Source organism: Drosophila hydei, unplaced genomic scaffold, assembly GCF_003285905.1.
Source record: "Drosophila hydei strain 15085-1641.00,03,60 unplaced genomic scaffold, DhydRS2 tig00000283-arrow-arrow-pilon, whole genome shotgun sequence".
NCBI classification, from domain to species: Eukaryota; Metazoa; Arthropoda; class Insecta; order Diptera; family Drosophilidae; genus Drosophila; species Drosophila hydei.
In genome coordinates this window covers 1,632,307-1,659,277 of record NW_022045702.1, presented here as the reverse complement: position 1 = coordinate 1,659,277, position 26,971 = coordinate 1,632,307, and the positions used below count along the sequence as shown (strand labels likewise).

The following is a 26,971-nucleotide window of genomic DNA, read 5'->3' as shown; positions in this document are numbered from 1 at the left end:
ATTTATATAAATACTTTACTATATATAAACACTTAACTATAAAAATGAAATTCTTCCAAAAATTGTAAAATTGTAAAAGTTGCTTCATAAAAAAGATTCTAATCTAATTCCCCTTGAATACGTTTCTATTCAAGTATTTTGGCTATTTAAGAATTAGGCATTCTCTAATTATTATTTTATAATAAATACATAAACATTTCTTTTGTATAGAGACCAAAACGAGCAACAAAAAAAAAAAAATTAAATTTAATAAAATAATTATGTATACTGGAAGAAGATTATTCTTTTCTGAAATGTTTTATTTCAAATAGTAAATTTGAGTAGAATGAAGTTGAAGATATTCTTACTAAAAATTCTAGGTTGATTTAAGTATTATTTATTTGAGGATGATTTGATATCAGCTACGATATATGAATCAACTGAAAGTGAGGCTTTCATAAATAAATAAATAAATTAAATAATATAGAGTACATATTCATATGAAGAAAATATATAACATATATATCTTTATACATATCTGTACTAAATTCGAGTAAAAATTTTCCATTCATTTTTATTTATTTTTGTTAAGGGTGTTTAGCTTAGCCAAGTTTGCATGAGCCTTTCTTTACATAAGAAAAGTCTACAAATTGTTTTTTCTATTAAAACATGAAGTTTATTTAAGAAAAGTAATAAATGAATGAATGATTAAACAACTTTTAAGTCAACTGCGACTCAAGCGAAACCTTTTTCATGCGCCGCCCCAAAGTAGGCAACCAAAATTTACAAGCTCAAACCAGAGGCAACTGTGTTGGTGTGAAACTTAGCTAAGCAGAGAATGCAGCAACCAGGAAGAAGTACAGAGAACTGAGCTAATATGAACATAAATGAAATAGAATAAATCAAGCAAACAAAAGCAATGCAATGTTTATTCAAGCAAAAAGTTGACTTCCTGGTCAAAAGCAAATAGAAACCAAGCTAAAAAGAAAGACAAAGCTGAAAAATGCAAATGATTAATGTAAAACCAACTGAAGAAGAGAAGGTAAATAGCTGGCTAGAAAGCCAACTGAAGCAGATAAACCGAGTGGCCGAGTCAGTGAGCGGCAATATAATTAAATAAATAGCGCAGCAAATAGACTGGACGCGAGAGGCTGGATCTGGCAACGGGATTGGAGATTGGGGCGTGGCAGCTGGGCAGGCGCTTGGCCATGCCGCAAATTCAATTAACGCGCGACGATGCCCAGAAATGAAAACATAAAAAGAAATAAGTAACCGAGAGTGAAAGAGTGGAGAGAGGGCAAAATTATCAAGAAACAAGCATATAAAAAAGTTTCGAGTGTAAAAAACGAGGTGTAAAAACAGCGTGGCGAAAACCCACAAAAAAAAAAATTCAAGAGGAGAAAAAAAAGTAAATCGTAAAAGCCAAGCAACAACAAGTGCTAACATAGCCATAGAAGAAAGAGGAGCAGTTTTTTTTGGTTGGTTTTTTATGACGCCAACCGGAAGCTGAGCGCGTTAAAAACTTGACTCGAAGCAACTGCAGCACAGGCAACAGCAGCAGCAACAACAACAGCAAATAAGAGTTGTAGCGATGGGCGTCATGGACCTTTAGTTACTCTAGCAGTTGCCTTCTGTAATTTATGTTGATGCTCTTTGTCTCTTATGCAATTTTGTGGCAAACTATTAATGTTATTTTGAATTACTAGGGTATCTGGTAAGCTAATCAATAAAAAGAAGTAATTATAAGCTACACTAACTTTACAGAAAACCACATACCAAATTTAGTGTTTCTAATTTTTATAGTTTTCGAGTTATGTTCCATAAATCAGTTGCGAAAATAGATTTAAATATGATATGACAGATATGTAACCTCTTCAAGAACTCATACATTCGGCTTAGAAAATGATTTTCGTTTATTTCAAATTACAAAATATTTAAAAATAAAAAAAATTATATTCAATTTATTTTGGTCCAATAGGACCACATTTTGGCTTGACTAGAGTCTTGAGACGTTCAAGCATTGAGCATAATAATAAAAGCTACAACTTTATATAACTATATATATTTCAAGTCTATCTGCTTAAAAATGATGTGAATTATTTTAAGATATTACAAGAGCTCTATATATCATATATAATAATGCACATATAAATTCTTAACTTTGTCTCCTTCCTAAACACTAAACACTGCTGTCTATGCCCTGTCTCTGCAATACGCCTCTTCTTACCTCATATTGATGCGCCCAGGGTATACCAATACAACTCGCCCTGCCGCACAGTTAGCTGACATTGGAAGATTTGAGAGATTTGAACCCTGGCTTAGCTGCAATTACAGTGGGCATATATGGTCTTAGAAATGCATAAAACGCCAAATTATTAATAATAATAAAAACACAAACACACCTACCCATACACATACACATACATATGCATGTATATCCACTTTTAATGACCCATTAAAGTGCGTCTAATTGGGCGACGTGAGCTGTAGAAATACCGTAAAAGATTTTACTCTAGGCCCAGCGCCGAAACGAACTCCACCTACTGCGCCTCTGCTCAGGTTCTCAGGCAGACAGAATGGGCACAGCGCTAAGACAGTTCGCGGCATTACGCTGGGCTACCAGCCACAATCCCACTCCCTCCATAAGCCAGCCAACTGAGGGGCCACTGCAGATGAGGCGTTAATTAGAGTTTAAGCCTCAACGAGCAGCACTTTTTTGTTTTTATTTTATTGTATACATAGCCTGAACCCATTGCAATTGGTTAACCTAGCTATAATGGCTGTGTGAAAATGTATGTAACGCGAGACGGCCTGACGAGTTGATCTAGGCTTGTTCTTCTATATATCATAATTTATCAGCGAAAATTATAGATCTAACTGTAACTGAAGAGTGATCTTATCTGATCTGATCTTCGATTCTGATCTTGACTTTTTAACCTCTTCGAATAGGTATAAATTAATTTTTATTGGCAACCAAATCCAAGCTTGACTGTTTAATAAAAGGTTAAGCTGGGAGACCATCAGATATTGGTCGCAAATATTTCACAGTTTTTCACCTACTGAACTCAGTAATTGTTCATATTTTTTAACAGTCAACAGACTGCAATTCGACTACAAAAAATAGTTTTCTAACTCTAAGTCTAAATCTTGGTTAATCTGCGTCAATTTCCACTTAACCACAACAGCTCTTTCATCATTTATGTGCTGACAATTGATTAGTTTCAGATCAGGCAGCGGCAACGGCATTTATTTACCACAGTTTTCGATTTTGATCAAACTCCCTTTGACTTCGGCGGGTTCAATTTCCCACCCGCTGCTGCGCTGTCAATACACTCCATTCATTATTTATTTGTTGTGGCGAAAGTTTTTCATTTTTCGCAAATTCATGCCTTGTCTTAGCAGCTTCTGTTGCACATTTTGTTAACAACAACAGCAACAACTACGAATTTTGTTGGCTAATTATTTATCGCATGTTTTATGGCATGTTGAGGTGTCTACGTTCACATGTAAATATATGTTTATTTATGACTGCAGCAACTCTAGTTGACTCTCTGACTCTCCCCCAACCCAATGTGTCTGGGTATTAGCTACTGTGCCTGGCCAGCATATTGATTGATTAGCTTACTCGATGGCCTCTGGCAGAGATTTGCATTGGCCGGAGCGAGCGGGAGAGTGGGAGAATGGGACGCAGTGAGAGTTTCGAATTTCTAATTTGAATTCAACAGAATTTGATAGAGCGCTGACAATAGATCTTCGAATGAGTTGGGTGGTGCGAGGGCTGTCATTAGAGAATACAGCGCATAACTTTCTTTCACATCATTAAAAATGACCAAAAGTCCAACAAAAACAAATTAGACAACAACATGACAAAAGTCCAACTAATAGTATCCGCTTTATAGAATCGACTGATGAGCGCCAAACCAGAAAGCATTGCATGTCTGCTTTTTAAGGCCCGTTTTATGATGGTTAAAAGGAAGTATATTGGTTCTCAACTATGCTCTCTCTACTCTCTACTCTCTACTCTCTACTCTCTACTCTCTACTCTCTACTCTCTACTCTCTACTCTCTACTCTCTACTCTCTACTCTCTACTCTCTACTCTCTACTCTCTACTCTCTACTCTCTACTCTCTACTCTCTACTCTACTCTCTACTCTCTACTCTCTACTCTCTACTCTCTACTCTCTACTCTCTACTCTCTACTCTCTACTCTCTACTCTCTACTCTCTACTCTCTACTCTCTACTCTCTACTCTACTCTCTACTCTCTACTCTACTCTCTACTCTCTACTCTCTACTCTCTACTCTCTACTCTCTACTCTACTCTCTACTCTCTACTCTCTACTCTCTACTCTCTACTCTCTACTCTCCCATCATCTCCAATTCGAGCGAGCATCATGCAGTCGCCTATCTTGCATTTTTCGTTATGTTCTACGTAAATTTCTTCATTTCTTCTGGTTGGCCAGCTTTTACTCCACTAATTAGCCACGTTTTGGAGCGCTGACATGCAAGCTACATCCAAAAAAAAAAAAAAATTAGGGTGCCCCACAGGTTGAGGCGCTTATGAATTTAATTGCACAACATTACGTCGAGGCCTTATCAATTTTCCCTGGCATAATTATTCTTAATACATTTCTTCTTCTTCAAGATGTTTTTTCTTCTGGCTGCGCCTCTTCCTCAGCGGCGCTGACACAGGAAGCTGGGAGAAAGATTTCACCTGCCAACTCTTTTTTATGAGTCTGTTTTTTTTTTTTTTTTGCCTTAGAAAGTGAAATTTTAACGGCGTTTGTAATTTGCCACCACGCCTCCCGCCTCCCGCGCAGCGCAGTGGCAGTGGGAACTGAGATGCTGGGCAGAGCTAAGCAGCAATTAATCAATGAATGCTTTCAGAGGGCCTCGAATAAATTGTGATTCACTTTGTTATTGATTCAAATTGATAAACGAACTGCGCAAATACTTGCCACAATCTGTGGCAGGCTAATGGCTTTTTAATGCCAACCGAATGGGGCAAGGGCGAGCGAGCGAGCGAGCCAGAGAGTGAAAGTGTATTCGAACGATACTGTTAAAAGTATCATATGCGAAATCGGCATATGTGTATCTATATATCTATCTATATCTATATCTATATCTATATATGTACATAAAAAGTGTAATGGATTTCTTAGCAATAACGAATCTGTTGATTGCCCACTGGCAATAAATTGCAACAATAAAGCAATAACAATAACAATAATAATAATGCAAGAAACTCAAAATGATAGCAGACAGTTGAGATACCCTGTAATATATGTGAGAGTATATATAGAAATTTCTTATAATTAAAAGAAGTTTCTTTTGAAATAAGGACAATTTTTGCACATCAATCATGATTGATGCAGTTCTTTGTCCTCTAACTAAAGCATGCTCGAACTTAAAATACATTTTGTATGCTAGAAAAATACATATTTATAAATGTCTATCTCTAGTTGAAGCAGCAATCAAAATTGATGAAAGCTCTTAAATTGATTGAGGCATGATTGAGATCTAAAAATGTAGTTATATCACTTTAAACTTGGTAATATGCTTGAAGTTCTTTTTAAGTAGTATATAATTCAAGCATCAATCATGACTGATTGATTGAAATATGGTACGAAGTAAAAAGCTTTTGTACCTTTTTTTTAAAAGCATCAACCATGGTTGAAGAACGCTTTGGAACTGATTGAAGTATGCATTAAATAAACGTTTTAATGTATTTAATATATTTATATGCAAGAATTCAAATATCTAAGCAACTTTTTCTAAAAGTAATGATACTTGTTTTATAGCGTAATTCTAAAAAATACTGATCTAACAGAAATGTGGCTCTAAATTTCAATATAAAGCTTCGATAAATTATAAATGCAACAAATTTCAATTACGAGTTAAATAACGAGGGTATTTCATTACATCTCAAGCCAAGCCAGTTAACATAGGTGATTCAGCATAGCACAAAGGTTTCAGCTGGCAATGAAGTCAAAGATATTCAAGTAGATACAGACATATGAAGCCATCAAAGCACAGCCCTGTTGTTTTGTGCCAGCCTGCCCCATCTACGCACTTTGCTGATTACAGGGTATCGTAATCATAGTAATCTTATAGTGCAATGCCGAGTCATCAGCGCTGCACAAAGAAAGCGACAAACTTACAAATCATGCATAACAAAACAACCACAAAAAAGCAACAAAGCTCTCCAGATGCGTTTGCATTCATCTAACCCCAACGTCGGCTGAGCACATGCAGATGAAATTGAAAGTAAGACTGAATGAGTGAGTGACTGACTGGCTCGCCTGGCACTTCACCAACGCATTGCAGTCGATTATTTTCTAATTACAAAAGGCAATGCTCGTAGCTCGCAGCACTCAAAAACACTCCTCAACTCTGTGGCCCACCTCTGTTCAATCTGTTCACCTGGCTCAAGTGAAGAAAAGTCTCTTTTTCTTTATCCCGAATTCGAAGACGAGACAAGCTGCAGACGAAAGGTGTTAAGTATGCAAATGACAGGGCAAACAACAACAGCAACAACATCTGGCCACAATGGTAACGACAATAGTCATAGCAACAACAAATACAGTTATGTTGTAATATTTACTAGGCAACATTTACTGATATTCGTAGGCGGCAACAGACGCCGATCGAAAGCGAGCGGTAAAAGCCCGCGATTTGACCTCAAAGAAAACTGAAGTCGTATCCAAAATCCACATCCAAAAAGCCAAAGCTAAAGGCAAAGGCAAAGGCGAAGATTCGCATCTTTTTTCAGCTTTTTTTTTTGGCTTTTTTGGTTACTTTTACATGTGCGCCGCGTGTACTTTCTCTACTTAGAGTTTAGCTGGTAAACGCGGTTTTTCCACTCGCCGTTTTCTGCTTCTTATTACAACTTTAGTTTTCTATACCCTAACACATGAGGTGGCATCCATTTCTGATGAATTACGTAAGCAAAAGGCAAATATTTAAGTAAACTCTATCTAGCTATTTGGTATGCGAACTAAGCTGCTGCAGCTGTTATACAGCTAAGACTTGGTATAGATCTTACTTTGTTCTGATGATATAACATATGTTTGAATCATTCAAATTGCTGAGCTATAACATATAGTTGTCATAGTAAAGATTGAGCGGAAACTGCAGTAAAATAAGCTGTATAGGAAATTAATCAGTTTTGAATAACAGCTAATGAAAGTAAAATGGAAAAACCTTTAGCTGTGCCGTTGATTCAAAGATACAAACATATAGATATTTATATAAATAAATATACAAAATAAAATATAAAAATAGTTACATAGATAGAGGGATAGATAGATAGATATATATATAGAAATGAAGTTAGCAAAAGTTGTTTGGAAAAATATGGATACAAAGATATTTAGATAGTTACATAGATATATATAGATATATATCTATAGATATTGTATATATATATATATATATATATATATATATATAAATAGACAGGCTTAGACTTGATAACTATAAAGATGTATAAAAAGATAGATACTTGTTATGATAAGAGATTTATACATAGAAAGAGAGATTGATAGATGGATTAATGAATGCTAAGATATATTCATAATATAAGTTAGAATGAAAAAACTACATATTGATAAAGATCTATTGATATCTATACATAGCTAGATAATAAAAAAGATAGATTGCTAATTAACAATAACAAGAATGATGCTTAGAAAGATACACAAACAACTAAGTTCATAGAGAGTGCCTTAGTAAAATTCTGCTAGAGTATCTCAAGTTCGTCATACTTCAAGGCACTGTTCTAAGTCGTCTTCGTGCTTATTTGCATTAGTTGCCTTGCCTTTGTGGCCGCGCCTAATCGAAACGTGTGCCCAATCTGGCCAGAACAATTACCTCGCAATGCAGATACGCCTCAGATATGGCTGTATATATACTGAGAGAGAGAGAGAGAGATGGAGAGAGGGAGAGATCAGTGCTTTGATGTTGTAATTAACTCTCATTAGAGGCAGCCCCATCCCAGTTAGATTCGAGTTTCACTTTCGCTACAACAATATCAACAAACTGTTTAAGTGTGCTATATTTAAGTATTTACTTGGCCAACAAAAAGACAAACGAACAAAGCAAAAGCTAAAAGCCAAATAAACTTTAAATCTCGCACGAATTCTCTTTGTTGCTTCCAAGCGAATTCGCATTTAAAGGCGCGTTGATTGTTTTTCTTCTTCTAGCCACAGAGATAATACCAAACCGGGGCTTGGCTAGACAAACGATCATGGGAAAACCAACGGCGCTGACCAAGTGCCAAGTCCATTGCCAATTTCGAGCAGTTAGCCAAGCCAAAGAAAGTAAAGCTTGGCTTAGCGCAGCATCCCGCGGCGGCTCCCAGCCTCAACTTTGGCCACAAACTGGGATTAGGGTCCGATCAAAATCCGCGTGCTCAAGTGACCCGCTGAGTAATTAATGACAAACAACGCATCAAATTCAAATCCATCCTGTTCAAAATACTCTTCAGCTAGAGATGCGAGTGAAAACATGAAATTTTAATTTGATTTCGTGAGTCACGCAGACATCACTAGATAAAGATATCTGAGAATTATAATTTACATATCTTAAGTAGAAGAGGAATATTCTGCTGAAACTAAGTGATAAGACTTCTCATCTCATCTCATCCCCAGCTAACTGATTAGTTTTATACCAATTTATGTTGCTTCGTAACTCATCTCTAGCTAATTGTTATCGCATCACTAACGATACACTCATCTCTAGCCAATCTATTTGGCTTCTTTTCGTTTTTCGTGTAGCTCGTTAAAACTTTCGGTCGAACTTTCGTCGCTTATTAGCTAAATAAACAGAAAAACAGAAAAACGCCACAATTTGTGAGCCAAATGTTGTTCATATCCTGTTTATAATAATTGTTTAGCCAATGCGAGTAAATAAAAATTTGCTAAACACCTTCCACACACAACTTTCCATTTCAGATGAACTCAAGCGCAGCTTGACTTTGGCAGGCGCGAGAAAAAATTAAAAAAACATGGCAAAAATCTAATTTAGGTGCAGAGAAAATCAAGCGCATCCTCTACAAGGTATTTTTCGTTTTTTTTCGTATTTTTTCAACTTAACGAACTGACAGAAATGATGATGATGATATATGCGCCTTGGCAGCCCATCAACTTTGAAGTTGGAAACTGAAAAAATGCGAGCTGGAAGCTTGAAGCTTCCAGCTGAAGCTGGACAAGGCAGTCGCCATGACATTATCAACAGCTTTGATGGCCAAAGTTGCCAGCTAAGGTTGGCGTCGGGGGGCGTAACTGTTGAGTGGGAGGGTTGGGTTGCAGCAACTAAGACTGCCCTAAGTAAGAGTGAACTGCTAGCAAATACCCTGGATATCATAATGAACTGAAGCTGCGTATAATCCCGATTCTTTTCTTCTATCTTCAATCATCATCATCAATTATCTTTCTTCTCTTCTAGCTGATTTGCTCTGGCTGCAGCATATCGAGTCACAGAACACAGAATACCCCATTTCAACTAAGTTTAATGATTTAAAGGCATCGCAAAAGACAGCCGAGGCGGAGGACGAAGGCAGGAAGATAGAGTAGTGGGCGTTAGATAACTGCCTCTGCTGCAAGTGCATATAATGAAGCTATGCTATGCTTTGAGCTGTTAACAATGCAACAGTTGCCAGGCAACGTCATACGCTGTCTATAGCTGAGATACAGCCAGCACCTGGGTACCTAGCCCCACCTGCAACATGCTGCCAAGCCAACGACAAACACTTAAGAAATAATATACAAATTTGAAATGCATTTTTAATGAAGTCATAAGAAATGATTAAAAATACATGGCGACCAGGTGGCATGCAGCAGGTGCCATGCAGCAGCTGCCAATTGCATGCGAGCTTAGATATATATATATGTGTGTGTGTGCTTTGCCCTGCATTCAACACAGTCTTTGGGTCCACCCTAATCAACATTAATTGCGCAGAATTAATTGGCTTCCACTTAACTGTAATTGATTTGGGCAACTTATGCAAATAGCTTTTTAAATGCTTCAAAATTAAATCAACAGCTCGACGTGCTGCCTTCAAATATACATAAATTCGAATTCATGAATTGCTCGAGCCATTTTTTGGTTATTAAAATGCCAAAGCAGAGCAAACACCACTAAAAAAACCCGCTAAAAATGGCAAAACACAAAACATTAAAAGGCTTGACTTAGTCGACACGACAGATGCCCTGCATATGAACTGTAAATAAGATAAGTTAGGCTCTGAATTGGATACACAATAGATGCACATTTGAACTTGGATTTTGTAGGCTGAACAATTAGAATACTTAGAGGATTCTCTTATCAATGAAAAATTTGAAGAAATTTATGATAACACGCACCCGAAGAAAGAAGCCAAGCTTCCAACCTGAAGCATAGATATTATGTTATCAATTTTAAATTTCTTAAAATTTTCTCATTGATAAGGAAATCCTCTGAGTATTAGAATTGTTGGGCCAGACATGGTTGCCCTGGCAAATGACAATTCAGTCTGAATTTTAGCTGCTTGAAGTATTTCAGAGAAAAATAAAAGCTTAAAGAAAAAACAGCAACACTTTTAGATGAGCTTCTATGCCTAACTCCCATAATCATCTTAAAACTAACTAAGTCAGCCATACAACTCTGCTATGATAAACTGTTTTAAAGTCTATGGTTCGAAATCATTACGTAATTGACTAAGAAACATTCTCTATTCTACTTTTTAGCCTCAGCTTTGAATTGAGTTTGAAAAACTTTCAGCAATAAATTTATTTAATAAATATTTAAGACTATTAAAGACAAAGAACAGGAAACTTATACAAGTGCTCTGCTTCATCTAGATCTATTTGACGCCCACCTACCAAAAACAGGGTATAATTGGAGCAGCAAGTCAAAGTTTGTGGAGCATGTTGAGCGCAGAGGATGCCACTCTCTGTGGGTAATTAAGAGCGTGGGATGACGAAAAACCGCGTCGAACAGCACTTCGAAAAATATGCGCAGAAAATGCAAAAATGTTGTAGGAAAACAAGGAAAAACGAAAAAAGCAAGTAGGAAAAGTAAAATCATGAAATATGTGAAACATGCCTCAAGCTCAACCGATTTCAATGGCAAGCGACAAAACAAACACACGCACACAAAGACAGAAAGATACACAGATACACGGCCTGAGAATTGGGGTCAGAAAAACACTTTCATCCAGCCGGAGACCAAAAAGAATCCATAAAGTAATTTACTTTTTAGCATAAGAATGCAGCCTGAACTGAAATCGAGCAATATGACAAGACAGATTGAGATTGAATATTATATGATTTAATTAGCATATAAACGAGACAGACAGAGCCAAAGAGACAGGCAAGGGGAGCGTAAGAGATTGAAGTCTAAGCACAGTTACAAAAAATGCAAATGCGTTTGCTGAACAACAGAGATCAGACTAGAGCAGACAAAAGACAGTTGTCAGTTAGTTGTCGTGGCTGCTGTTGTCCATAGCTAGCTGTAGGTCAGAGTCACAGTATTTGACACCCTTTCGTAGCTGTATGCATAACTGTCCAACACACAGAGCTGACCCACAAATGATATAAAAGTGTCTAAAGAACTGCATTGACTAGAGACACAGACATATATATATATATATATATATATATATATAAACTTTACATAATCAAATAATACGATTAGTGTGCGTTCTACTTGACTGTCAGCTGGTGTCATTTGCCTGAGAACTTTATTTTGCTTGTAAGCTTCATATGCAAGCTCTCTTATGGGCCAACTGTGCGTATGTGTAATGCAGCAAAATATGCCACAGATGCAAGCAAGTAAAGCAAAGCATGTGAAACTTGTGCACTGAGAAAAACTGGACTAAAAACTAGCAACAATGGAGTCAGAAATTGAAAAAGAAAATTAAGTTGAATTTGAATATATATAAATGTGCTTTGAAAGCTTTATTAGCTTTTAAGTGTTTTCAAAGTGCGATGTTCAATGTGATAGAGAAATCTTCTATCTTCTATATTCTATCTTCTATCTTCTATCTTCTATCTTCTATCTTTTATCTTCAATCTTCAATCTTCTATCTTCTATCTTCTATCTTCTATCTTCTATCTTCTATCTTCTATCTTCTATCTTCTATCTTCTATCTTCTATCTTCTATCTTCTATCTTCTATCTTCTATCTTCTATCTTCTATCTTCTATCTTCTATCTTCTATCTTCTATCTTCTATCTTCTATCTTCTATATTCTATCTTCTATCTTCTATCTTCTATCTTCTATCTTCTATCTTCTATCTTCTATCTTCTATCTTCTATCTTCTATCTTCTATCTTCTATCTTCTATCTTCTATCTTCTATCTTCTATCTTCTATCTTCTATCTTCTATCTTCTATCTTCTATCTTCTATCTTCTATCTTCTATCTTCTATCTTCTATCTTCTATCTTCTATCTTCTATCTTCTATCTTCTATCTTCTATCTTCTATCTTCTATCTTCTATCTTCTATCTTCTATCTTCTATCTTCTATCTTCTATCTTCTATCTTCTATCTTCTATCTTCTATCTTCTATCTTCTATCTTCTATCTTCTATCTTCTATCTTCTATCTTCTATCTTCTATCTTCTATCTTCTATCTTCTATCTTCTATCTTCTATCTTCTATCTTCTATCTTCTATCTTCTATCTTCTATCTTCTATCTTCTATCTTCTATCTTCTATCTTCTATCTTCTATCTTCTATCTTCTATCTTCTATCTTCTACCTTTTTCTCTCAGTGTATTATGTTTGTGTAGATAGTAAGTAAGCACATTGTAACTGATAACAGCAATTGGCATTGCAACACCCGCTAACAACTTTATTGTGCTGCAGCTGAGATGTTAAGAGGATGTAAGAGAGAAAATGAGAGAGAGAGAGAGAGGGAGGCAAAGGGAGACAGAGACAGACACTGAGACAATGCGTGTAATCTGGTTGTTGTGGTTGTAGTACCCAAAAAAAGCAGTAAAAAACTTGACTGCATTCGCTGCTTTGACACATTCGCTTGTGGGTTGTGGGTGATAACTTTCAACGGTTTCACGTTGGAAATTGGCTGCGACCCAGAGGCGGGCAGCTGCCTGTGGGAAATTAATGAATTAAGAGAGACTCCGGCCTGGCGGTAAGAAGAAAAACAAAAATAAAAAGAGAAAAAAATGGAAATAAGTAATGCTCACATTACATTAGCGACAGCCGCTGCTGTTGCTGATGCTGCTGCTGCAGTTGCTGTTGCAGTTGCAGTTGCTGTTGTAGTTGCCGCCAAGTGGCAGGCAACTGCTTTAACTCATTTCCACGACACTCAAATGAGCAAAATTATTGCGGTTAAGTACGCGAACGAAAAGATTTTTCCGACTGCAGCTGAAAATCGGAAAGTAAGCAAAAGAAAAGCCCCTTGTTAGAGGAAGAAGAAGCAGAAGCAGAAGAAGAAGAGCTGTTGCTGTTGCTCTTGCAATTGGCAAGCGTCGAGGGAATTTTCGTAGCTGCCTTTTGTTCCGACTCAATTCAACTCAACGCAGCTCAGCTCGACTCAACTCGACTCGACTCGACTTGATGGCAGATCGTGAATTAAATTTAAACAGCAGAAATACAAAATAAATAAATGGGACAAGTGAGCGCATCGCCATCAGAAAAGACCAAAAAATGCTGCAAAAAAAATAGAGACTGGTGTGGAAATTATAGGGCTCTATAGGCATTAGCTAGTTGCTAGAGATGGCAGCGTGAGTTATGCAAAAATAACAAGAAAATCGAAAAGCTAGAAAATTAAATTATAATATATTTTCTTAATAGATCTGTTTAGGGTATATGGAAAACTTTAGGGCAATCGAATCGCATCCAGCCGTAAATTCAAAGAAAGAACATTTTATCTTCTGAACAGACTCATATTTTCATCAGCATCATATGATTAACAATATCGTGCCTAACTTATGTCTGATGCTGGTGCCTTTTGAAACCCTGTAAGAGCTCAGTCTTCCCGAGTCTAATATGATTTTGTGCTAAGTGAATTATGAATACAAATTCATTTCTACTGAGTCGTGTTTAGAATAGACTAACTCGTGTTCTAAGTCGTGTTACAGTCAATGAAGAGTGCATCGTGCTTGAAAAATCCAATCTTATCCATCTTCTCAGATAAAGCTCTTACTTAATCATATAATATTCGCGTCAATTTAGTGCTATAGTCTATTAAACCTATTATTATTATCTATTTAACCCAATATTATTTTAGTATTTCAATCATGCTGATTCATACACAGAATCTAGTTACATTTGTACTACATCCCCTGTAGCCGTGTCTAAGTCGTGTTAGAGCTCTATGCCCAGTCTGCTCATTTTAGAAGCTTGCCTATTTCACCCAGTCGCACTCATGTCATATTCTTCTAGCTTCTATCGCATTTAACACAGACACGCAGATCAAGTTCAATTCAGGTAACTCGTGTCACGCTATGTAAAGCACGAAGCGCGTTCAACTCGAAGCCAAAGTCAAAGCCAAAGCCAAAGAGGCAAAAGTCAATGTTGGCGGTGCGAGTTGGAGGTTCGGGTTAGGGGGCTTAACGTCTCTTGTTGCCTTGTCATTGATAGGCCGCAAGAAAAGTGCACGAAAGAAAGAAATCAACATGATCAAGCATTGAGCTAACGATACGCCAGCCAAGGCGGTAGATGCGACCAAATTGGCACATTAGACAAATTGTTGCAGAGGCAACAGCATAAAAAAAGAGGCAACAACTCAATAACGCAATGCCAAATGCTAAATGCAATACTGAAACTGAACTGCAGTTCATAAATTGAATATGGCAAAGCCAGCGTGGGGCTGTCATCAACCGCAAGGCAAAGAAAATATATATATATATATAAGCCATCAGTCAATCGTCACAGAATTGGAGTTGAAGTCAGAGGTGCGATCAGATGTCAGGGCCCGAACGACTCTCAGACTCGAGACCTTTTCAGACCGCTAACCAGAGCCCGCGTGCACCATTTAACAAAGCCGCACAATTTAAGCCATCATTGACCCATTTACGAGCCAGCACAGTCAGCCACTGGGGATTGATGATGATGCTGATGCTGTAGCTGTGACTGCTGCTTCTGGTTCTTTGGGCACCAGCATCACCTAGGCATAAAGTGTCGCCATTTAATTGGCCTGTAAGGCGGCAACTCTTGCCAAATATGTCGCATACGTGTGTCTCGCTCTCTTTGACACTTTGGGCCGTGTCCAAAATGCTGCGTGAGTTTTTAAGTCATCTTTGGTCTTTATGCACTGTTTGGCCCAGCTGCACGTGGGGTATATTAGCTCGCTTCTTTCGTTTGTTTATATTGAATTTGGGAGTTTTTTTGTTTTGCAAGTCTGCTTAAATTAGGTAGCTCTACTGCAGCCAATAGGCTTTTTCTACCTTCGCTTCACAAGTCTTTAGATATTCATATTATATTGTGAAACATTGATTTCCTGATTCCATTCTTTTGCTAGCTTTATGTATGTTAATGCTTATGTATTTTCTCTTAGACCATATTAAGTGGATTTTACACACAATAAATTCCATTAAAAATATCGCCTTTCTATGCAATTCTCATGAATTCAATGTATATGTAAATGCTTGCATGGGCAGATGTATGAATGTATGTGTGTATATATTAATGTAAGCATGTATGAATGTATGAATGTATGAGTGTATGAATGTATGAATGTATGAATGTATGAATGTATGAATGTATGAATGTATGAATGTATGAATGTATGAATGTATGAATGTCTGACTGTATGAATCTGTTCTGAACTGTCTGACTGTCTGCACTGCTGAATGTTCTGCACTGTCTGCCTGTCTGCCTGTCGGCCTGTCTGCCTGTCTGCCTGGTCATGCCTGTCTGCCTGTCTGCCTGTCACTGCCTGTCTGCTGTCTGCACTGTACTGCACTGTCTGACTGTCTGCCTGTCTGCCTGTCTGCTGTCTGCCTTCTCCTGTCTGCCTGTCTGCATGTCTGCCTGTCTGCCTGTCTGCCTGTCTGCCTGTCTCCTGTCTGCCTGTCTGCCTTGTCTGCCTGTCTGCCTGTCTGCCTGCTGCCTGTCTGCCTGTCTGCCTGTACTGCCTGTCTGCCTGTCTGCCTGTCTGCCTGTCTGCCTGTCTCCTTGCCTGTCTGCCTGTGTGCCTGTGTGCCTTTCTGTCTCCTCCCTGTCCTTGCCTGTCTGTCCCGCTTCTCCGCCTGTCTGTTTGTATGTATGTATGTATTTCATATATGTAAACGAACTACTACTTAGACAATTTGCCACCTACGCTCTCATCGATTGAAAACAGTGTATCTTGCCATCGTTAACTCGCTCGATGAGACGAGTTCTTGTTCTTTGGTGACTCTGCAGTTGCTGCTGTTTGCTGATGTTGCTGCTATTGTTGTTGATTTAAACAGCAAGAATTTTTGCGTCATGCGCTTTAATTAAATTTTTGTTTTGGCTTGATTTTTTCTGTAATGTCATGCTAGCCATGTCTGAGACGTTCGACTCTAAGAGAGACGGACGGAGCTCTGAGTGTATTGAGGCAGCTAAAGTCAGCTCGCATGTGATGTCACTCACATGGCCAAAACCGGCTAGTTGGCCATTTGAAGTTCATGGCACACACACATAATTACAAATTCATTTGGCACAATTATGCGGCACAGTTGCCGTCGAGTGTTGGCTGCTGCACGCCAGGCAGCTCCAGCGACACACATTTAATTGCATTTGGCAAACGAGCAGCAGCAGCAGCAGCAGCAGCAGCAGCGGCAAGTGCCACACTGCAGTTGCAACAAAGTTTAAAGCTCTAAAAATAAAAGACGCAACACGCGAATTCCAATTCCACGAGACAATTGCCAACGCATGAAAATTGCTGCCTAGGCACTAAATTAAATGCTTAATGCAACCAGCCTCTAAAAGCAGATATGTGAAGCTCTAGATCTGTGGCTCTCTGGCGCTGCTCTGGCCCATTCATTGGTGTCTTGTGAAATGTTTATTCTGCAAACACTTTGGCACGATTTTAATTTGCTTTTAGTGCTGTAATTCATTTGGGTTGCCCCAGCTCTGATAAATGGAAATGAGCACAATTAGTCGTGGGGGGTGTGCCGCAATCTTTGCCTTTAACTCCTGTTGTCTGCCTGACTGCCTGCTGCTGCATCTGCTAGATTGCATCTGTTTGGCCGGCTTGCAACTGGTTTTATCTTGCGGCTATCTATTTAAAAATTTATCAAGATAAACCGGCCAGCGAAGCGCATCGTATAATAAATAAAACAAATATGAAAATCGGAACGATTGAATTCCACTAGATATTTCTGCAATCGTAGCCAATTAGTAAACGCAGCTAAGCTATAAATTATTATTTAGGTTTCTTGTTAGGCGTATGTTAAGCTCGATCTGTTAATGTTAGAATCGTGTTTAAGCTGTTAGCTAGATTTTAGCTGAGTTGGAATCTTAGACTTTGCCTCATGTTTTATGCTAGGTTAATGTTAATGTAAGTATGTTAAGTGCTATGTTATTCAAGTGTTAGCTTAAAAATATGTGTTTATGTTTATGTTTCACGTTAGTCAAATCTGTTAATCTACAGTGCTATGTTAGAGCCATGTAAGCTCCTGAAAGTGGCTTACACATTAACTGAACCAGTCTTTAATGCAAATCTCGCTAGGCTCAAGTCATAGTAAATAAGATTCTTACTGTCAACAATATTAAGCTGTTAACTAAATAGGCCAAAAGTTATGCAGCTGCCAATAAAAGCTTGCCACAAATGTTATTTTGAGGTAAAACTTGCCTTAGCTGTTATTTAACTACAGTAAAAGTTCTTTTTAACTGTGAGCCTTTGGCCTCAAGACGATTTTGCTAAGAATCATTTGAATACAAGATTGCCATAGCCATTTGTTAAGCTTTCATAACTGATTTACATAATGCTGTTAGTCAAAAGGCTGTCATATAACAAACTTACTTCTTTTAGAGAACTGGTAAATCTGGGCTATAAACTCGCAGCTAAGGCAACGAACTTGTAGCCTCTTTCAACTCTAAGAACTCCCGAAAAAAAAACTAAATAGAAAAATTGCCAGTTAGACTTAACATAAATTCAATTTGCAGTCTGGGCAATTACGAAGTCAGCGACTTGATTCGTTTGTCTGTGCGGAGCATTATGCAATGAGCTAGGCTCATCAAATGGCCACTGGTTGGACCTGATTGTTTCAACACCAACTGTTCGGCCAACTGGTGGCCGAGTCAACGAACCTCTGCCTGACAGCTGGGCGCAAAATGCTGTGCATCATTTAGGCAGGGGAACGAGGCACCACCACCAAAAGTTGCGACGGCGCCGCTACCGCTGCCACTGCCGCCTGCAACGGTACCAAAGTGTATAAAACCCAAACTGACAAATGGAGCAAGAACTTCACATGTTACAAAAGAGGCCCCAAAAAAACAACTAAATAATAAGAAGGTAGTGGATACGACTGCATGATACTCGCTCATGGTGAAAAATATAGAAGAAAGAGAGAAAAGGAGAGAGAAGAGAAGAGAAGAGAAGAGAAGAGAAGAGAAGAGAAGAGAAGAGAAGAGAAGAGAAGAGATAACAGAAGAAGATAGATACCGAAGAAGCTGAAAAATCTAAGAGACGAGAAGCTAAGATACTCCCTCTCCTCTCCTCCCTCTCCCTCCTCTACTCTCCCTCTCCTCTCCTCTCCTCTCCTCTCCTCTCCTCTACTCCCTCTCCCTCCTCTCCTCTCCCTCCTCCTCTCCTCTCCTCTCCTCTACTCTCTCCTCTCTCTCCTCCTCTACCTCTGCCTCGACTCCTCCTCTCCTCTCCTCTCCTCTCCTCTCCTCTCCTCTCCGCTCCTCTCCCTCTTCCTCCTCCTCTCCTCTCCTCTCCTCTCTCCGTCTCCTCTACCCGCCTCCTCTCCTCTCCTCTCCTCTCCTCGCCTCTCCGCTACCTGCTGCACGCGCCTCTCCTCTCCTCGCCGCTCCTCGCCTCTCCTCGCCTTCCTCTCCTCTCCTCTCTCGCCTCTCTCCTCTACCTCTCCTCGGCCTCTCTCTCCTCGCCTTCTCCGCCCTCTCCTCTCCTCTACTCGCCTCTTCCTCTCGCTCTCCTCTCCTCCATCCCTCTCCTCTCCTCTCCCTCTCCTCTCCTATCTCCTCTCCTCGCTCACTCTCTTCTCCTCTCCTCCGCCTCTCCTCTCCGCTACCTCTCCTCCTTCCTCTCCTCTCCTCTCCTGCTCCCTCGCTCTCCGCTCCCTCTCCTCTCCTCCTCCTCTGCCTCTCCTCTCCTCTCCTCTACCTCGCCTCTTCCTCTCCTCTACAGACTAGTCCCTCTACTCTATACAATAGGTCCTGCACCCAACTGAAGACACTGAAAGCTCAAATGCTCGAATTTATTACGTGGGCGAGCATTAAGCAAAAAGCTGGACTAAATGTGATCAAGAAAGCACCGTGAGGCAGTAGCGGCAACTGCCACGGGAGTATTTAATAACAGCAGCAGCAACAACAACAACAGCAGCAATAACAACTGTTGCAACTTGGGGGCGCCGCTAATGAGTGGAGCAACTGGACTCGCGGCCCCTGAGGGGGGTACTGTGTGGCAGACATCATAAACAGCTAATAGACGCGTGCAGCGACAACTTGATTAATTGAAACTAAATGGCCCAGCGGCAGAACTGAAGCGAGCTGCAGAGCAGATGCTGCAGCAGCAGCAGCAACAGCGACAACACTGCCAGCTGCGTGCCTTGCAACAATTACAAAACGGCATTTAGTTGTTGCAGGAAATGCAACAAGCACTTGGTCACAATTAAGCAAATGACAAATGACATTAAATTGCATGCAAAATGCAGAATGTAGAAGAAGAAAAAAAAAACAATTGCTGAGAATCGACAATCGAACAGCGTGTGTTGCAGGTAGGCGCAAGGCCAAGTGTTGCACGGTCAATGAACGGCAGCAGCAGCAACATTCCAAGTGGCTGCCCGTTAGAAGCTGCGCAGTTTTAATAAATTTAAATGTGGCCAACAATGCAATCATTTAAACGGCAACAACAATTGGTAATTGAAGCAGGCACAAGTTATGCAGCAGCAATTGTTGCTGTTGCTGCTGCTGCTGCTGCTGTTGCAGCGCCAACTGTTTTGCCCGTCTGCTTGGCTTATCACTGAAATTTGTTGCAGCTCTTACTGTGCCGCATTTGCTATGGATAACGTCTGGCAATCTTGCATAATGCACGGCAGCAACATCTGCGCCTTAACTGTACCTCCGGCAAGCGCTATCGGACGCCGCATTACACAAATAACATCTAATAATAGTAATAATTCAAATTAATTTCGCACCCAGCACCAAAGTAGCAACTATTTGAAATCATTATGTGTTAAAGAGAAGGCGCAATGCGAACAGCAGCAGCGGCATTGGCGGCAGCAGCAACAGAAAGATGTTGCCGTCGTGCATTTTATCGCTAGCTAAAAAATCAGCAGCAATTTGCAAAGGAGCGGAATCATTTGCACTATTAAAATAAAAATGAAGACAAAACTTGTAGATAAAGCGAAAATAGAAATAAGAATTGCAATGCAAAAGGCAGGCACAGTAAAGAACAGCAACAGCAGCAGCAGCAGCAACTGAAAGCCAATAGAGCGTTTGCAGCAGCAACAATTGCTAAGGAAAAGGCGCAGACGCCGCTGCGGCAACAAAAATTACCGCCAAAGACCAAAAGATCAAACTGCAAGGAAATAAACAACAACAGCAGCAGCAGCAGCAACACAAGAAAAAGCAGTTGCCTCAGCAACAACAACATACGGCAACAGCAACAAGAACCACAATAGCAACAAGTAAGAGTGCCCTAGAATGAGGCTGTGCGGCCAGCAGTTACCCTGCACTCAACTCACTTAAATTGAAGATCGATTTAATTCTAGCTCCCTTTGAAATTTAAAGAAAAAAATCGATATATTTAAAGCTGTAAAAACATATCGAACTGTTGTTAACTGAGCATTAACGAGCTGCTACAAGAGCAAATTTACAACTCCAGGTCTCTTAACCTTCAAAAAGTCTAAAATCTCTAATCGATAAATATCGAAAAGAGCAAATGCAAGTAACTAAAGATCAATCAATTAATGTTTGAATTATAATTAATTCAAAAATCAGCTGCAAGATAGTTCTGATATATAAAACTCATAATTATTAGAAAATCTATATATCGATAGTTATCGGTATGAGGAAACATGATTAACTAAACATGATGTCTACACAAATTAACTTTAAATTTGCTTAACATATGCATATAGGAGTTAACATACCTGTTAGTAGCTCCCCTAAAGTTAGGAAAACTAACATCGATATTTATCGATCGTGTTTAAGTTAAAATATAATAAAAAACTAAGTGGCTAAGCATAGCACATGGGTAAAGCCTTATTTAATAGCTATAATCAGCCAGATCTAGCTATTTATACAGACAAACAAGTTATATAGAACAATTATATAGCTTTTAGACAGGAAATTCGACTTTCGACTATTCCATTTATAAGCTTAACTTTATTATACCTTTTAGCAAACGTTTTCAATGGGTATTTGGTATAAAAAGCAGATTGCCATTGGCACTTGAGCTGCAGCAGCAGCAGCAGCAGCAGCGGCAACATCGTGCAGCATCTCTTTCGTTCGCTCTCTTACACTCCCTCTGCCTTTCTCCCTCTCTCACATACTCTCTGGCTCTCTCTCTTTTCATCAAGTCTATGGCTATGCAAAAGTTGCTCGTGGCTGCAAATGCTAAACAGTCGCTGGCTAAAAGGGCCACAGCCAAGCTTTTCATTGCTGGTAAAGTTCAAGAGTTGCAGTTGCCAATGTTGCTGCGGCTGCTGCTGCTGTTGTTGCTGTGGCAGATGATCGCGCCGCGTCGCGTCGCTCGCATATTTTATGCCGTCTTGCCACAAAAGAATGCAGACGCCGCCATTGCGTTGCATATGCATAAAGATAAGCCGAAGAAAGTTGCCCGGTTGCAACTATTTTTCGTTTTTTTCTTCTTCACAATTTCGACAGCAACAGTTGCAGTTAGCCACGCAGCAGCAGCAACAGCGGCACCCACTCACAACGGCAAATGGCACCCACGATTTGCATGTGTGTCAATGCGATCAGAACGTGTCTTCCATTTGGCTAATGAACCGCCTAAGGACATGTCAAACGCATGCCAAACAGGGCGTGGCACAATTAGGGACGCGCAACTTTGGGCTCTCGTTGTGGCTTAGCAAATTATGTCCAACTTTTGCAGCAGGCAAGCCGCAGGCAACAGCAGCCGGAGCAGCAGCTGGCTCATCTATCAGGTGCATTGATCTATGGCCATTTTTTTAATTAACGCTCGGTTTCTTTTATTGGACATGGACCCAGTGGGAGCCCACCACTAGGCAGACAACAGACGACGACCTGGGTGCCATTAGTTATTGTTTTATGGCGTTCCCATGCTGGAAATTTTCAATGGCAAGCACTCGGCTATATGTAGTCTATAGATAGCTATGGAGTATATGTGTATATTTATGAGAAAGGCCGCTAGAAATGGAAATCTATGAAGATCATTAGCAGCCACAACACGTACGATCGCAGGGCCGCGTTATGTTTGATCAAAGTGAGAATTGAGAGGCGCACAGATAGCGATGGAGCGATGGGGTAGGGGGCGGGGACTTCAATTAACTTCGAGTGAGAGCACACGCGACAAATTATATGTATTATAAATGTTGTCATTTAAGCTAAATTGAAACCGAGTCAGGTAGCCCAAGCAAGTGCCTGGCTAAGGTGTCTCCGAGGCGTCAGGTTTAACCAGTTGGGAGTTGATTTAGCACAGGGTGTATACAGTTTGTTATGCAGTTTGAGAGTTGGAATTGAGGAATATATTTATACATATACTATATATATCTAGTCTATGTTATATAAGTAGCTTGGCAAAAAAGATCTGACTTGAAGTTTCAATTGAGTTGAGCCTGATATAAAAGTGGATCGAACTGGCAGACTTTATATAGTTGATAAGAAGAGACTTCTACGATTTCTTATAAGCAACATATATCTTATGAAAACTCAGCAAAGCTAAGTTTTACAAACAATATTTTATTCAAAATATTTCTTTGCTGCTTAATATCAATGTTCCATATAAGAAAGAAGAAGAGAAGAACCTTTCTTAATCTTAAAATATTCCTAAAGATGTAAGCAAGTTCAGCTCTTAGTTTGAGCTTCATTACATATTTCTATACACATCAAAATACTTTATACCAAAAAGTAGTTCTTAGAAGCACACTAACAGCTTTCTGATAAAATATTTCTATGGCAACTAATGACTCGATTCAATCAGCATCGCCAAGCTCTCAATCTGAAGTAAAATTTGTAAAATCTATAGCAGTAAACATACATAAACAAATCAAGGCAAGAGTATTACGTGATCGTCATACAAAACTGTAAGCATTTCTATCATTTTATAGAGCACATCGATGACAGGCTAAACGATGCGGCGTTGACATTGAAGCGAAAGCCAAGAACCAGGCCAAAATGCAAAGAATCTAGTCGAGCAGCAGCTCGATTGTGTCTGTGTGTGCGTGGAATGACTAATTGAATGGAGCGAGCCCCCCTATAGAGCGGGAGCTGCCCTCTCTCACCCATCGCCAACAACTTGATCAGCTGTCAAACGAACTCAACATATTGCACATTTAGTCAAAGCGAAGAGACCCCGAAAATTATAGCACTCAACAACGTTTCAACAACTTCAACAATGCAACATGTTTGAAGCTTAACAGCGCAGCTAACAGCGGCTGTTAACTTAACAGCTGAGCTGTATAAATTGAGTTCAGCTAAGAATTTTGGCTTAAAAATTAGTGCCAAAATAAATATTTATAAAAAAATAAATAAATAATTTAATAATAACTAAAAAAAACTGCTGAAAATTCAACATTATTTGGGTAGAACTTTTGCAGGCACTGCAACTGTTAGATTTTTGTATCTTTCTACAGCGAGTCAAACCGGTTCGCAAAAGCTGGGAGAAAAGTCTGCTGTGAGACAGCAGTGGCGACGCGTCGCGACGTCGGCGTCAACGCTGGCAGCAGCTGCGTCAGCGGCAGCGTTTTCCGGTTGAAAATTTTTAAAAGACGCTGCCGCAACGCGGCCAGAAACATTTGTACCAAGACGTTAGAAGACAACGCAACTGCGATCGGAGCGCGAAGGCAAAAACGAAGAAGTTTAATAAATAATAAAAAAAGAAATAGATATATATATATATATATATATATATATATAAATATATATACGTATGTATATATATTGAGACAAGTGCTTCTGCTCATAGAAAAGCTGACTCCTGACCAGCTTGGACTTGAATTTACTTCAAAGTCGTGTGCCGTGCAGCCAGTTACAGTTAGTTGACACTAATACGAGTTGAACAAACGAAAAAGTTAAATAAAAAATTAAAAAAAAAAGTAATTTATATAAAAATAAATTCTAAATAAAAACTGGATATCAAATAGTAAAGTAAAAGACAAAACGCGAGTTCCACTTTTCTGGACTTAGCCCACCCACAAGTGCGTGAGTGTGAGTGTGTGTGTGTGAGTGTTAATAGCAGCTAAACCACCTGCAAGAACTGCACCACCGTCCCCCTTCTGTTTAAAGAGATGGCGCTCAGTGCAGCCTGGAGCTGCGCCTTGGCGCTGCTTGCAACGCTTTGCGCTCTGCCCGCTGCTACGCAAGCGGAGTATCCAGGTGTTATCGAGCTGGTGGGCTATAGCAATAGACGTGCGCGCACCCACTTTATGGAGAGTCCCAGCTATCCGACACTAACGCCGCCAGCATCGAAGACACGCGCCGACATCGAAACTGTGAAGCGTAACATGAAGAAATACGATCGTCTGCTGGAGTTGGATACGAAGAATTTGCCAGAGCCGCAAAAGGATATGCTGGCCAGGATTGTGGAGCGTGTGGCCAGGCTCAAGGAGACATTGGACATTGAGGAGCAGCAGCTGATACAGCAGGAGGCAACCTCGGCGAGAAGCAACAGTGGCAGCAGCAGCAGCAGCAACAGCAGCAACAGCAGCACACAGCAGCTGTCTACAGAGGAGTCAGAGGTCAGCACATTGCCAACCACCGGCTACACTGAAGCCGAAACGGATCCGACACTGCTGCTGGATGAGACAACGTTGCTGGAGCTGCAGAACACCATGAATGAGCAGGCAGCGCTGCAGGCCGAGGTCACGGCGCAGACAATGCTCATGAAGGAGCTGCCCACGACCACAGATGTGAGTGAGACGACGGCAACAACTTTCGGAAACAGCGCCGAGGAAACACAATCCACAGAGCAGCTGGATCAGCAAGAGGAACTGGAGCAGTCGACAACGAGTGGAGACGCTTTAACCGATGCCACCGATCCGGACGATCAATTTGTTGCCGCACGCTCGAATAACAACATCGCTGCCATCACAGCAGCTGACCCAGAGCCCAACACGAGCACCACCTCAAGTGCTGGCAATCAACGCACTCTGAGCACCATGGGCAAGCATAAGCTGAGACCCACCAAGCGACCCTTCGGCCACAAGGTGACGGCGGCATTGAAGCGTGGCCCACAGCAGCAGCGGCCCAGCAGCGTTAGCGCAGCAGCTGCCAATGCAGCAGCCCAGTCAAAGCCACCGATTAATGCAGGCAACAACAAACAGAAGTTGAGTGGCAGCAGCAGCAGCTATCAGAAGCTATCAACCAAGCCGCAGCAGCAGAAGGTAACGCCAGCTGGCTCCACCAATCCTGCCACATTGACAACTGCCAATTCACCTGCGCCTGCCTTGCCCATAGAGCAGCTATACACGCGCACGCCACAAGCTAATATACCACTAGCTGCAGCCAGCTCCTCCTCAGCAGCAGCAGCAGCAGCGGCAGCAGCGGCAGCAGCCTCCTCCTCTGCTGCCAACACCGATGCCATGGTCTATGATGCGCATGTGAATGCCTCCGCATTGATAGACAGTCTCAATACGCATGCGCGCGAGGAATACTATCAGCAAAAACTCAACAACAACAACAACAACAAGGATAATAAGGTAAGTGCTGTTAGCCACGTCAAGCTGCCCACCAAAAACTTTAATGAGCTAACCAAATTTGGTAAAAGCCAACCATAAAGCAATTGCCTTTGACATTTTCCGCTTAATTAGCTTTGAGTTAAACAAAAAGACAATGCATCGATATATATAAATAGATATATATATATATATATATATTTGAGGCAGTTGGGGGCATAGCTTAAGAAACCGTTTTTGGCCGAAAATGGCACAAAAACAAAAAAAAAGCAGTTGAATGTCAAATGCAGAATTATTGGTACAACTTGACTTTGAAAGCTGCAACATGGGGCAGCAACAAGCGACCAGCAGCAGACTAGGCAGCAACAACAACAACTGCTGACAGCGACAACAGCAAACGACGACAACTGCAACAACAGCCAGACCAATAGGAACAACAATGACAACGCTAGCTATAAGGCTATAAGCCTATGCCAGAGTTCAAATACTCTAGCCGACCCACAGCTAAGATCTTAGACAACATGTGATACCAAATAGTCAAGTATTCTATATAGATCTTTTAGCTAACATCTATAAATATTATTTTATATAAGTTATATCCGCTAAAAGTATCTATTATCTATATATAATGTAAATATATAAGATGTAGCATCTATAAGATATATTCATACATCTATATATCTATGATCAAACATATATACGATCCACTATACTGAAGATATAACAACTAAGCCAACTATTCTACAAAGTTGTATCTTCTATATGTCTGTGGCATATTTCAAATTTTTCTATATATATTAGATATATTTAATCTATTATATATCTTGGATCAATCTATCAATCTATTTACATAATGGATGATGGACATGCCTTCATGCTGATCAAATTGAGCTATAAAAAAGATTGATGCAACGAAAAGTATTTGTATTTATGATATATAGATCTTTTCCTTATATAACTGCAGCCAAGCAGAACTAAAACAATATAAGAATTATTCTTTTTAAAGGTTGCAAAAATA

The 26,971-nt window shown here is 39.9% G+C and overlaps 2 protein-coding genes across 2 annotated transcripts in view; one reads left to right on the top strand and one right to left on the bottom strand.

The window, feature by feature from the left end:
- LOC111604682 (elongation factor-like GTPase 1) overlaps positions 1–26,971 on the bottom strand; it is an 89,177-nt gene that overhangs the window by 28,711 nt on the left and 33,495 nt on the right. The window lies entirely within an intron of this gene.
- Positions 24,492–26,971, top strand: part of LOC111604683 — a 31,875-nt gene continuing 29,395 nt past the window's right edge. The window contains exon 1 of the mRNA XM_023322848.2: positions 24,492–25,977. Coding sequence (XP_023178616.2) covers positions 24,568–25,977 — 1,410 coding nt within the window. The 5' untranslated portion in view covers positions 24,492–24,567. The remainder of the gene's footprint in view (positions 25,978–26,971) is intronic.